Source organism: Megascapheus bottae, chromosome 28 (assembly GCF_031878675.1).
Source record: "Megascapheus bottae isolate mThoBot1 chromosome 28, mThoBot2.hap1, whole genome shotgun sequence".
Taxonomy (NCBI): Eukaryota; Metazoa; Chordata; class Mammalia; order Rodentia; family Geomyidae; genus Megascapheus; species Megascapheus bottae.
The window spans coordinates 15917120-15931187 of NC_143536.1; the positions used below are offsets into that span (position 1 = coordinate 15917120).

The 14068-nt window shown below is 49.2% G+C and overlaps 2 protein-coding genes across 3 annotated transcripts in view; both read right to left on the reverse strand.

The window, feature by feature from the left end:
- Gnb1l (G protein subunit beta 1 like) overlaps positions 1-9821 on the reverse strand; it is a 59121-nt gene extending 49300 nt beyond the window's left edge. Inside the window, exon 1 of one of the 2 annotated variants that reach the window (XM_090320634.1) lies at positions 9738-9821. The gene's annotated coding sequence lies outside the window, so the exon portion shown is untranslated. Of the gene's footprint in view, positions 1-7530; positions 7607-9737 lie in introns of those variants that run through there. The other variant, XM_090320635.1, reaches the window with a different exon arrangement.
- On the reverse strand, positions 3443-7537 carry Rtl10 (retrotransposon Gag like 10). The gene has a single exon (XM_090320633.1). The coding sequence runs from the start codon at positions 7427-7429 to the stop codon at positions 6224-6226; it is 1206 nt and encodes a 401-aa protein (XP_090176759.1). The 5' UTR covers positions 7430-7537; the 3' UTR covers positions 3443-6223.
- Positions 9822-14068: the final 4247 nt, after the last annotated feature.

A 14068-nucleotide genomic window follows, 5' to 3' on the forward strand; every position in this document is an offset into this window, starting at 1 on the left:
CTCAAAGCTAGAGCTCTACCACTTAAGCCTCAGCACCACTTCTGGCTTTTTTGTATGTATGTGGTACTGAGGAATTGAACCCAGGGTCTTTGTGCATGCTAGGCAAGCACTCTGTGATTAGGTCAAATTCCCGGCCCCATCACCCTCGATTCTTACATTGAAGTTTTACCTCCTAGTATATCAAAATGTAACTCCACTTGGATGTAAGCTTTTTTTTTTTTTTTTTTTTTTTGCCAGTCCTGGGGCTTGAACTCAGGGTCTGGGCACTCACTGTCTTAGACACTTTTTACTCAAGGCTAGCACCCTGCCACTTGAGCCACAGCGCCACTTCTGAATTTTTCTGTGTATATGGTTCTAGGGAATGGAATCCAGGGCTTTGTGCTGTGCATGCTAGGTGAGCATGCTACCACTATGCCACACTCCTGGCTTTTTGTGTGTGTGTGTGTGTGTCAGTTCTGGGACTTGAACTCTGGGCCTGAGTCTTCCTGTGCTCAAGCCATAACACCACCTCTGGTTTTTCCTGAGTTGTTCATTGGAAATAAGAATCCCATGGATTTTCCTGCCTAAGTTGGATTTGAACCATGATCCTCAGATCTCAGCCTTTTGAGTAGCTAGGGTTACAGGTGTGGGCCACCAAACCCTGGCTGGAGTTAAGTTCTTTAAATGAGATAATTTGGCTAAAACAGTATCATTGGTATAGGCCTGGAATCAACATGCTTGGTGTAATAGGAAGGGGAAATTAAAACCCAGTGTGGTATCTCACCATTTTAATCTTAGGTACTCAGGAGGGAAGATCAAGAGGCTTTCAGTTTAAGGCCAGTCTAAGTTCATAAGACCCTTCTCAACCAGTAACTGGTCATGGGGTACATATCTGCCATCCCCGCTATGGGAAACATGAAATCAGACTGTGATCCAGGCCTGTGCCCAAGCAAAAGGTGGCATGATATCTCAAAATAACCAGTGAAAAACAGGGGTAGAAGGCATAGTTTAGTGGTAATAGTGACTGTTGAGCAAACACTGAGGCCTCATTACGAAGAGAAAGAGAGCATCATGTAAAAACATGGGAGACCATGATCTACAAGCAAGCAGAAAGAGAGGCCTCAGGGAAAACAATGCTGTTAAACTTTTTTTTTTTTTTTTGCCAGTCCCGGGACTTGAGCTCAGGGCCTGAGCACTGTCCTTGGGCTTTCCTCGAGGTTAGTGCTCTACCATGTGAGCCACAACACCACTTCCAGCTTTTTCTTTTTATGTGGTACTAAGGAACCAAACCTGGGTCTCTGTGCATGCTAGGCAAGCATTCTACCACTAGGCCAAACTCCCCACCCTCTGATGTGAAACTTTTAAGTTCCAGACTGTGATAAAAAACACAGCTGCTTTGGCCTGTGATATTTGTCCCCCTGGCCTCCCCAAAGCCCCAGCAAACAAACACAGCCATCTTTGGTCCACTCCTCATTCTCTCCTATCCCTGGCAACACTGCTCAGCAATGTGAATAACTGTTTACAAGTAACTACTCTACCTGCAACATTCACATGCAGTTCTGTGGCTTCCTTTGGCCAGTGTGTAAGTGGGGTGGCTTCCTGTGGTCCTCCCAGCTCTCTCGTTATAGAGAAGTCTCTCCTGATGGAGCAGTTGTCCCCAAGTGATTGCAGAGAGCAGATATACCACACCGGTGGTAAACATAGCTTATGCTGATGGACAGTAGGAAAAAGAGTTTTATTTGCCAGATATGGAGGCTGATTCAGTTGTTCATAAAACAGTGATGCCCATGAGGCCAGGATGAGAGCTCAGGTCTTGACCAAGGCACCCCCCACCCTGCCCCCAACTACCCAGTGAGAGTAAATCAGAGGTTAGAGAAGGAGCATCATGACTCCCCAAAGCCTGAGCCTTCATACACAAGGCCCATAGTGAGCATACGAATGCCTATCACTGCACTATGGTTCATCTACAGCAAGTTACACACTCACCATTTACCCTACCTTCGGCTAGTCCAGTTCACCTGTGTAGTACTGCTGTGGTTTGCTCCGAGTTTCCTAAAGTTAGTTTAGTCTGCATCCAGGAGAATAGTGAACTCTTAATAGGTGGGGCCTAGCAGCGGTTTTAGGTCACAGTTGGTTTTTTGTGTGTGGGGGGGAGGGGGGAGTCATGGGGTTTGAACTTGGCCTAGGCATTGTTCCTGAGCTCTTCAGCTCAAGGCTACTCCCACCCTACTCTTGAGCCAAGCCCCACTTCTCATTTTCTAGAGGTTAATTGGACCTTTTGTGCCCCAGCTGGCTTTGAACCTTGATCCTCAGATCTCAGCCTCCTGAGTAGCTAGGATTACAGGTGTGAGCCACTGCACCCAGCTAGAAGTTGTGTCTTTGAGGGAGACATGTGGGGCCTCAGCCCCTTCTTTCTCGCTTGTTCTTGTCCTGGGCATCATGGGCAGTGCTGCCCCTGTGATATATGAACTGCTACTCCACAGGCCCACAAGTCACAGCCAATCAATTGTGGGGGAAGGGGGAGGAAAAACTTTTCTCTTCATTAGATGGTTGTCTCAGTCATTTATTATAGTAACAGAAAGTTAATGGAAGTACTTGTGTGATTTTCTTTTGCATGTTGACATCTTTAATCCATCTGGAAGGGGCCCTGGCAGAAGGAAGTAGGGACCCAGTTTTACACATTTCCCAGATGGACGAGCAGCTGTCCCAACTGTTTGTACTTAAGTCTTTTATCCCCATTTATTTGAAACAACACCTCTAGCACACACTAAATTTCCCGCTTACCTGACTAGAATGGCTTGCATTCAATATTGTTTCTTTGAACACCAATATGCATTGATTGCAAATACTGCAGCTTTGTAAAAATTCCAATGTCTCATAGGAACTTTATCCTCAGTACTTTGTGATTTAAGGTTTTCCTTGGACACAGATACATTAAAAACCCCTTGGCTAGGCCAGGAGCGTAGCCTAGTGGTAGAGTGCTTGCCTAGCATGCACAAAGACTCAGGTTCGAATCCTCAGTACCACATACATAGAAAAAGCCAGAAGTGGTGCTGTGGCTCAAATGGTAGAGCTCTAGCCTTGAAAAAGCCCAAAGACAGCCCCAGGGCTGGCAAAAAAACAAACAAACAAACAAAAAAACAAAACAAAACAAAACCTTGGCTAGTGCCTATGTCCCTATTTTCAGGATATAAAATCCCTGGATATTTTCAAGGGAGGGGAGGGAGGTACAGCAATCTGCAAAGCAGACCTTCCATCCTGACCAGCCTGAGCAGATCCTGCAAAGGCTGCCAGGCTCTCAGCTCCAGCACCTCGCCCAGACTGCCTGCCCTATGTGTGGATGCCAACAGAACAAATGGCCCAAGCCCCGTCGTATGGGCTGCACACAACATGGAACGTTGTCCACCTAAGAGTAGAAAAGAATCTGTGCCATCGCCTGTGCCTGAAGGCACTTTGTAATGGTCCACAGTACCGTCCTCCTATACCACCTGCATAGGCAACCTGGCCACCACTGCTGAGACCCAACCACAATGAGTATCTCCTAGACTCCCCTAGGAGCTCCCCAGCCTGCCTAAGCACAGAAGCCACCCAGATGGCCCCGTGGCATGGTGGACCACACCTCAAGTCTCAGGAGACAAGTGGGCTGGACAGTGGTAAGCCGGGAAGAACCAATCTCAAGCTAAAAGGATTCATTGCATGTCCACCAGACACCCTGGGATTCTCGGGTCTGAGACTGCCACCAGCATCTCACTTTGCTATCAGCTTCCTATGAACAGCTTCCCTGCTACTGCATACACAAGAGCCTAGGCTTTGAAATAGTTCACAAAAACAAATAAAAACTGGACCTAGACCCTTTTCTAATAATTATGTCACCAAATAAAACAATCCTAACCATTTCTTTTCCTAAAAAAAAAATTTGTTTTCTTACCATATCCCCCTAAACTGTCTGTATATGCAACGCATGTTTCCTTTGTTATTTTCTTCCAACTTGCCAGAATGGAGTCTTTTGTTGTTACAACTGAAAAACTGCAGAGGAGCCTGGTTTTCTTGTGTCTGGCTCTTTTGCATTGGACAGCTACTCCTCATCCTCAAGTGAACTTGGCTGGAGGGAGCTTCCTTACTCAGCTCTCATTAAATTCCCTGCTAGTACAAAACTGGTCTTTCTTCATTCCAGTCCCTGGCCTGAGGCCTTGAAGATCTGATTTGCAGTCTCACTTCACCTACAGCTCCCAGTAGCCAGTTCTCAAGACCACCCCCCTCCACCTGTAGAGCCTCCATCCCCATCCCGAGGTCCAACTCCTTCCACAGGACCCTTAGGTTTGAATTAGCCCTTCAGGAGCCACAACTGTGACACAAACCTGGGAATCTCACAGGCTCCCACCCACAAAGGACTCTTGCTTTGTCAGCAACCACCACACACTCAGCAGTTGATGCAATGCATGTTTAATGAGCACCAATTGTGTATCAGGGCCACACAGCCACAACAGAGTCTTGAATTCAAGGCTCGTGGTCTTCCAGAAGATATAAGCTAGTTACATCATTGGGACTGCCCGAGTGTACAGGAGCAAAGGGCCCAAGAAGGGGGAGGGGCAGCACCACAACTTAAGGCACAATTTTTTTTTTCCCCCCAGTCCTGGGCTTGGGCTCAGGGCTTGAGCACTGTCCTTGGACTTTCTCAAGGCTAGCACTCTACCACTTGAGCCTCAGCACCACTTCCGGCTTTTTTTTTTTTGCTATGTATGTGGGGTACCAAGGAATCAAACCCGGGTCTTCATGCATGCTAGGCAAGCACTCTACCACTAGGTCAAACTCCTGGCCCCAAGGCACAAAATTTTAATGATAATGTTACAAGACAGATGTTGCCTGCAGTTGAGCCTGGTAAGGGGCCTGGATTCCACCTTTCCCAAACTTTTTTTTTTTTTTGCCAGTCCTGGGCTTGAGCTCAGGGCCTGAGCACTGTCCTTGGACTTTCTCAAGGCTAGAGCTCTACCACTTGAGCCTCAGCACCACTTCCGGCTTTTTTCTATGTATGTGGTACCGAGGAATCGAACCCAGGTCTTCGTGCATGCTAGGCAAACACTTTAACCACTAGGCCAAACTCCCAGCCCTTTCCCAAACCTCTTAACCCACCAGGGCTGCTGGTAAGCCCACAGGCTACAGTTCTCAACTAAGATGCCACCCTACTCATTCAACATAGAAGTGGCTGATTCTGCAGTCGACCAATGCGTCTAGTGATGGATAGGTGGTTAACAGAAATGCAGTACATACGTGCAATGGAGTTTTATTCAGCCACAGAACGGAAGACAAGTGTTAAAAGTGAAGTAAGCCGGGACCAATAAAACCATTACCATACATTCCCACATACATATAAAAGCTAAAATAATTGGTCTCACTAGAAGTTAGGATGGGTGAGGGACGACATACAAAGGTTAGCTAACAGGTACCAAATAACTGTTAGGTAACAAGTTCTAGAGTTCTACAACAGTAGGGCGGTTACAGTTTACAATAATGTATAATGTATTATATAAAAGTTCAAGCATTCCCAAGTTAAAGTAACAGAGATGGAAATGCCAGTCATCCTAATCTGTTCATTATACATTGTATATGTGTACATCATTATTATGAAGTTCAAAAAATAATAGTAAAAGCCAGCCTAGGCAGGAAAGAACATAAGATTCATTTCTAATTAATCATGGAAAAAGCCAAAAGAGATTCTATGGCTCAAATGGTAGGGCGCTAGCCTTGAACAAAAAGGAGTTTAGGGACACAACCGAAGCCCAGTGTTCAAGCCCCAGAACTCACACAAAAAGAAAGAAAAAAAAAGGAAGAAAGAGGGAGGGGGAGGGGAGGAGGAAGGAAATCAAGCGAGAGAGCAAACAGCATGCCAGAGGTCACAGGGAGGATTCTGGAGTGGAAAAGAAAAACAGGTATCATATAAGGACCAGGTTCTGTCAAGGACAAGCAAAGCAGACCACTGAGTAATACTGACCAGCCACTGTTGAGAAACACTGTGCTCTGCGCAGGCAACAAATGACCCGACAGGGATGACCTACAGAACTATCCCTTGGAAACAGGTCCAGGGAAATGGCACTCCCAGGTGTGATGACACAGCTGGAATCCCTCACAATTGGATGAGGACACAGGTGCATCCTCCCAGGAGGGGAGTCTGGAAAGTTGCTTGTGTCAGGCAGGATGGACACCAGAACAGATGCACCTCCTCCCACAGCTAGAGGATCACTCAGATTCACCTGGACGCACTACTCTGTCCTCCAGGGCCTTGGGGCTGGCCTGTGATACAGGTCTCTCCATCACAAGGGGCACAGTCACACCTGCCTGGATCATGTTCAGAATCCAAGGATTCGGGATGTACAACAGGTAACTCTTTGGGGCTCTCTGGAACATCTGCCAAATCCTGAGATGTACCCACGGACACTCTCTGGTCTCCCTTTGTCTCAGAAATCCCCTGCTGTGTTTTCTGAGGTTCTGAATCCCCTGAGGAAGCTAGGTCGAGATTCTGGGCAGGGTAGTTGGCAGATTCTGAAGGTTTAGAAACAGATTTGGGGGCTGCCTCCTCTGACTGGGAGGCAGCTGGCCCCATGGAATCAGAATCAGGATCACATACAGAACTGGCCTGGGTAGGGGGTTCTTGGGGCACAGGAGTTCTCTCTTTGGGCAGCTGCTGCTTAGGCTGAGCATTCCCGGATGTAGAGGTAGGCCCGGACTGGGCAGGCACAGCTGAAGCACCTGGGACTGGCCTGGGGGCAGTGCCCATATTGAGTGCCAGGGTCTCTGAGAACCTAGCTAAGTACTGCCTCACCAAAGGTAGCTGTGGGGCCACTGGTGGCTGGCTTGACGCTGGGGGCAGAGGGCAGGGCACTACAGCATGGTACTCAGCAAAATTGACTGGGTCTTGAATAACCTCCTCAAGATCCTGGCAGAAAAACTCATAATTCTCAGGCAAGGGCAGGTCCCCGTTCAGGTAGGGGGCTGCCCAGGCCCGGGCTCTGCCAGTCAAGCGTCCAAGGATCTCACAGACACGACTAAGGTGGTCCTGGTAGTGCTCAAAGCGGAAGGACATGTAATCACCCAGCTGAGCCAAAAAGCGATCCAGCAGCCATGGAGAGCCATCAAATGTGCCTGGGTCTGAGCCAGGGACCCAATGAAAGTCCATCCTGAGGGGCCATGGACCAGGCATGCGTGGAGCCAGCAGGCCCCTTTCTGTGGGTTTACCACCTGCTGAAGCACTATCTGTGTTTTTCTGCTCCATGGTCAGGCGCACACACACAGGATCCCCACAGCAGGGACGCTCAATCCAGGGATCCACAAGAGGGGTGTACTCCACCCCAGGAGAGGCCTGGTTCATTTGCTGCCAAGGGTGTGCATTGGCGTAATTGGCGGCTGCCCGGATAGGATTGCGAGGGCCCTGCCGAGGGCGCCTGCCACGAGGCATGCTAGAAGAAGGGAGAAGGAACAGCAGGCACAAGGGGTGGTGTTGACCGAGGGGGCACACACAACACAAGACAAGGATCAGCTGGATAAGGTGTGGCAGACCCGGTGGTTCCAGGCCAGTGCTCAGGACCAGGGGAGCTGACAGCTGTGGCCTCAGAAGAGCTGAGAAGAGCCGAGGGGAATGTCAGATGCAGGCCATCATCCAAGGCAATCTGTCCGAAAACAAGGTGGGGAAGAGCAGGGACTAGGCCCAACCATCACTATCAGGCTTCCCAGGAGGTGGCAGCAAGCAGGTAAATTCCTGGGACCCAATTACAGAGCTCCAAATAGAAAAAAGGGCCCTGAGAGGTCTGAAAAGCAGACAGATGCTGCCTATGACTTTCAAGGCAAAGATGTACCAACAACAGATGCTGTCAATCCCAGGAGAAGAAAACCTCTTTTTCAGGTTAGAGCTTCCAGGGAATTTCAGGACAATGATAGCAGCACCACTGTGCCTTACAAAGCAGTCCATACATCTCACACCTGAGACTGGTATTACTGTGTATGCAAGGCTAGTGCTCTACCACTTGAGCCATGACTCCAACCCTGCTTTTTGTTGATTACTTGGGAGATAAAGTCTAACAAACTCCTCTGTCTGGGCTGGCCTCAAACTGCAATTCTCCAGATCTTAGCCTCCTGAGTAGCTAGAATTACAAATGTGAGCTACTGATGCTTCGCCATGAGGTTGGTACTACTGTCACCCTGGCAGAGTGATGAAGTGATTTGTCTTTACACACCAACTACTAAGTGTCGGAGGCAGCAAACCTAGCTGAAGAGATTACAGGCTTAATCACAGACTCCTCTTCACAGCCAGCTGAGTAAGCTCTCCTATGCTCCCCATTGTAAACCACTACATACCCAAAGTATGTCAAATGATTCTTATACATACCAGTACCCTGACAAACAGGGTGCCTGCATGTTATCAACTCTCTTCCCTGCTCAACTCTAAGCTTTCTAGAGTTTGCATTGCAGGCAATAGCGCCCTCTCTCTGAAAACAACTCTCTACATTCCCTATCCCAGTCAGTCCAGCACCTTAATCCCCAGACATACAAATCCTGTAATTCCACCTGGTATGTCCACTCCTGCCACCTGAGTCACCTGTTTCCTGGGTCTGGAGAGTCCCAGTGGGATGCTTGAACTCACCCTCACTCCAAACAGTGGTCTCTTCCAGACCTGGGAAGTCTGAGTCTAGGGCTTTCACATCCAGCTTCAACACTCCCCAGCCTCTTAAGAGAAAGGCCCCCACTCATGATCTTCACAAACTCTCTGCTTCATGCTCTACTCACAGCTCACTTCTCCACTGGCTCACACTTACCTAGGAGCACCTGGCCTGAACACACCTTCACACCTGACTGTGTTTACCACCAAAGCTTCCCCACCCCCCCCCGCCCGCCCACCCGCAGGTGGCTTGCAACACTCAAAGCCACCAGGGCTACCAGCACCTACTTCTACCACTGAAGCATTCAGAAACACTCCCAGTTCTGCCTAAACAGTCACTGAGCCTGGCTTCCCCACTCTATTACGATAAAGAACACACTAGAATACACTAGGATGTCGAGTTCATTCACGAAGCCAGCCCTGATCCCTCACTGAATTCTATTTAAAAAAGAAGACAAAGAAACGAGCAATACCTTCTACGCAGCCCCAAGGCTGCCCACACAGCTTACATCCTATGTCCAGTGAGCCACCCAGATCACTGTCCCTGCCTCTCTTCACCTCCCAACCCCACTAGGAACCTTGCTGTCACCCTGTTCATCCACCTGCGCACCTGTGATCCTGCAGCTTCGACAAAGCCCCTGCACCAGCAAGCCAGTCAAGCTTCGGTTTGAAACCTTCCCTCTTATAAACCCTTGGGCCAAACTCTCAGCAATTTAAGCACCTGGACCATCCCAGGTCTCCCTTGCTTATCAGTCTGTTGGTTTCTCTTGCTTTTTGCTTCTTCTGCCTGGGTTCTGGGACCTGTCGATCCTTTCGATCCTTCTCCTGGACTGAACAGCGTTCTGCTCAGCGCTGGATCTGTGGCGCGCGTTTTTTTTGTTTTTTTTTGCCTCTGAAAGCCAAAGGCAGTGCCCTTGGAAAGCTGGAGCGATACTGGAGCGTCCGCTGCTCGGAGGAACCCCAGAAAGTTTCCAGAAAGTTCAGGGCAGTCGTCTGCACCGACCACCCGCCTGCCCCCCCCCGCCCCCCACCCCCCCCCCTCAGCCCCAGCCACCGCCATGCAGGGAAGAGACGCTCACAAGTCCCAAGGCCAGAACGCCCACCGACGTACCTGAGCCCACTCCACGCCCCGCCGACCGCACCCGGGGGGGCCGCAGCTGGAGACCGGCCACACCTGCTTTCCTCACAGGCCGCGACGCCCACAATCACCTAGAAAACCAACAACGGAACGGGACTGAGCCAGACCAAGCGAGGAGCGGGCGCGGCGTCCCCGCGCGGCCTCCAGGCAAACCTCAACCCCCAGCACAGACCGCCGAGGCCCGCCGCTCTGAACACCCCTGTGCGGGCGAGGAGGAGGCAACGGACGGAGGGGGCGCAGCTCGGAGTCAATGCACGCGGAGTTCCCGTTCCACTGACCCTTCAGCCGAGGTTCACGACGAACGCTCTCCACAGAAGCGAGGAAAGGATGCGGCGGCGCTCGGCCACGCCCCCAACGTGCGCGCGGCCGCCCGCCTACGTCCCCGTGCAGGCTCCCGGCACACCCGACGCTGCCCGAACAGCTGGACCCAAGCGCGCGCGCTCTGGCGTCCGCGCCTGCGCAGTACTCGGTAAGTCGTCTCTCGCGCAAGCGCTCTTGGCCCTGCCAGCGAGGCAGCGCGGCGCGGGGGTCGATGGGAGTGAGCGCTCTGTTCCACGCAGTGCCAAGCGCCACGAGAGCAGAGCGTTCCGCGTGCGCAGGCGCGCGGCGTTCGGGCGGGAGCCGCCCAGTGGTGTAATTCCTCCCCAACCCTCGCAGTCTGCTGCAACCGAAGCCGGAGTTCTGTCCTGGAGTCTGCTGGACATCTTGAGGTTCCTGGCATCAGAAAGGCTGCTAGAAGCTAAGAGAAGGCAGAAGGTGCCAAGGACACCAGACAGGGCTTGGCTATAGAGGGGTTGCTAGGCCTATGGGCCCACGCAGTGCCCATGATGGGAATTTAGTTAGGCCTGACCCCTGCATATCCATTCCCAGCAAAGGACAAGGAAGAAGCAATCACCCTCCATCTGCATGCCTTGGGGGCCACAGGGAGAGCCCCATAGGTTTCCTTGTCGTGGGTTTGGGGGTGCTGGACTCAGAAAAGACAAAGAGGGCAGGTTACCAAGGCTTTCCCATAGGACCATGCCTAGCCTGAGCTCAGGTAGTGCCACAATACTTGGCAACCTTGAGGAGAGATGAAATGGTAAATCTGTACATGGACAGCCCAACCCTCAAGAAGAGGCGGGAGAGGGTGCCAGCCACACAGCCCAGACCTAATATGCATGGATGGCCAAGGATCTGGGCCCAAGCCAAGGGACCTTGGGCCAGGGACAGCCGGATATGCTGGGAAATGATGCTTCTAAAGGCAAATGCACACGTCCTATACCAACTCCCTTTCTGTCCTGGTCTAGCGACTCCTTTCATGAAAGGTTTCTGAAATGTTATCTGCATTTACACCCAAACTCACTTGCCTTGATCCTTGAAACGTGAATCAAAGATCACATTGTACCTGCCCTAGGTCTATAGGGCTTTTAGTGGTCTGGGCCAAAAATAATAAAAGTGGCACCCAGCCAAGAAACGCCTTCTTGACGTGTGAATGAGATTTGGATTTTTTGGTTGTGTCTTTCCTAATTGACCTGATAATTTCAACTTCCTGCCTCAGGGGAGAGCAAGGAGTTCTCCTGACTTCAACCTACTTCATAGCTCCAGGCAGCTTCAAGCCAACTCAGAGCTAGTCAGGAGAGAGTAGGTGGCAGGTTTGTACAAAAAACTACCCAACTGAGCCCCCAGACAGCCAAGTTTCAGATGATCTTTTGTTTCAAGCCATCGTCTATGGTGTTTTCTTTCTTTTTTGTGGATCTTGGAGCTTCAACTTGGCCTGGATGCTCTCCCTGAGCTCTTCAGCTCTTCAGCGTGAGCCACCATGCCTGGTTGTTTCTTTTCTGTCAGTGGTGGAGCTTGAACTCAGGGCCTGGACACTGTCCTTGACCTTGTTGTTTTTTTTCTTTTGTTTTGTTTTGCCAGTCCTAGGGACTGAACTTAGGGCCTGAGCACTGTCTTTGGGCTTTCTCAAGGCTAGAACTCTATCACAGCACCACTTCTAGCATTTTCTCTGTGTGTGGTACTGAGGAATTGAACTCAGAGCTTTGTATATTCTAGGCAAGTACTCTACCTCTAGGCTATGCTCCTGGCCCTGTCTCTGAGCTTTTTTGGCTCTAGGCTATTACTCTACCACTTTAAGCCATAGATCACTTCCAGATTTCTGGTAATTAATTGGAGATAAGAATCTCTAATTCTTTTCTCTGGGTGCTGGCTTTGACCCCACAATCCTCAGATGTCAGCCTGAGTAACCTAGGATTATAAGTGCCAGTCACTAGCACCCGACTTATGCTTTTTTATTTTCGTAAATATACATAATATAAAAACCATATTAAGTTGGATGCTAATGGCTCATATCTGTAATCCTAGCTATTCAGCAGGCTAAGATTTGAGAATCATTGCTCAAAGCCAGCTGGGGCAGGAAAAATCTGTAACCCCTACAAAAAGCCAGAAATAGAAATGGGGCTCAAGTGATAGAGTTCCAGCCTTGAGCAAAAGAACTCAGACACAACACTCAGGCCCTGAGTTTAAGCCCCAGGACTGGTACTAAATAAGTAAATATCCATATTAACCATTGTCTAGATGTGTGATTTAGTGACATTAAATCTATGCAGATTTAATGATTTTTTTAATCACAAGAAACTGTACATATTAAACACTGATTCCTGCTCTCTGACATCTAGGACCTGGCACCTACCATTCTACTTTCTGTCTCTGATTTAACTTTTCTAGGTACTTCATATAGGTAGACCCATACAATTTGTCCTTTTGTGACTATTACATTTCACGTAGCATCATGTTTTACAGGTTCGTCCATGTTGTACCACATGTCAGATTTTCCTTCTGGGCAAGTACTGTAATTCTAGCTACTCAAGAGGCTGAGATCTAAGGATTGAAATTAAAATTCAGCCCAGGCAGAAAAAGCCTCAAGACTCTTACCTGCAATTAACTAGCAAAAATCCAAAAGCAGAGCTGTGGCTCAAATAGTACAGTGCCAACTTGCACAAAGAACCTAGGCAAAAGCACCAGGCCTAGAGTTCAAACCTAAGTATGAGCATGTGCAAGAAGGATTTTTTTTTTCAGGTCCTGGGGCTTGAATTCTGGACCTGTGAGCCATCCCTGAGCTCTTCAGCTCAAGGCTACTGCTCGGCCATTTTAGCCATACATCACTTCCACTTTTCTGGTGGTTAATTGGAGATAAGAGTCTTGAGGACTTTCATGCTGGATCTGATCCTCAGATCCTCAGAATGCAGCTTCCTGAGTAGCTAGGATAACAGGTGTGAGCCACTAGTGCCTGGCTGAGAGAGGATGTTTTTGAAAGCTGAAATAATATTCGCATATATAATATTCACATATGTAACACATTGTATTCATAAATATTCCATATACAAGTGTTACCCATTCATGTTTCCATGAATACAAGTTACTTCCACCTTTTTAATCCTTATTTTTGGGGAGTACTGGGTTTGAACTTAAGGCCTTGCATTCTACAGATAGGCACTCCACCACCACAGCCACAGCCCCATTTCCACCTTGGGGCCTTTGTGAATAATGCTGTGGTGAGCACTTATTTGAGGCCTGATTCCTTTCTTTAGTTACATGCCTAATGGACTGGAGTTGCTAACATTTTCAACAATTCTATTTTACTGTTTTTTTCATTGTTGGGATAACTGTTTTACTTTTTTGGGGGGGGTTTAGGGGGCTTGAACTTAGCCTGGGCACTGTTCCTGAGCTCTTCAGCTCAAGGCTACCACCCTACCCTAGAGCCAATGCCCACTTCCCATTTTCTAGAGGTTAATTGGAGATAAGAGTCTTGGGTCCTTTTGTGTCCAGGCTGGCTTGAACCTTTGATCCTCAGATCTCAGCCTTCTGAGTAGCTAGGATTATAGGCGTGAGCCACCACACCTGGCTGTTTTACTTTTTGAGGAACTACCAAACTGTTTTCCAGATTTGTTGCCTCGTTTTACATTCTCATCAGCAGCATGAAAAGTTTCCCAAAATTTTTTGTTGCTTATGGGGCTTGAACTATGGGGCCTGGGCCTGGGCACTATCCCTGAGTCATTTTGCTCAAGGCTTAGTACTCTGCCACTTTGAGCCACCGTTCCACTTCTGGTCTCTAAGTAGGTAACTGGAGGTGAGAGTCTCATGGGGACTTTTCTGCCTAAGCTGACTTCAAACTGTCATCCTCAGATCTCAGCCTCCTGGGTAGCTAAGATTGCAGGTACTCAACTGGTTGGCCACTGGGGCCCAATTTTTGGGGGGGTGGTCATGGGGCTTGAACTCTGGGCCTGGGCGCTGTCCCTCAGCTCTTCAGCTCAAGATTATCCCTC

Coding starts and splice junctions, on each gene's coding strand:
- Rtl10 (XM_090320633.1), bottom strand. CDS start 7,429: ATGCCTCGTGGCAGGCGCCCTCGGCAGGGCCCTCGCAATCCTATCCGG.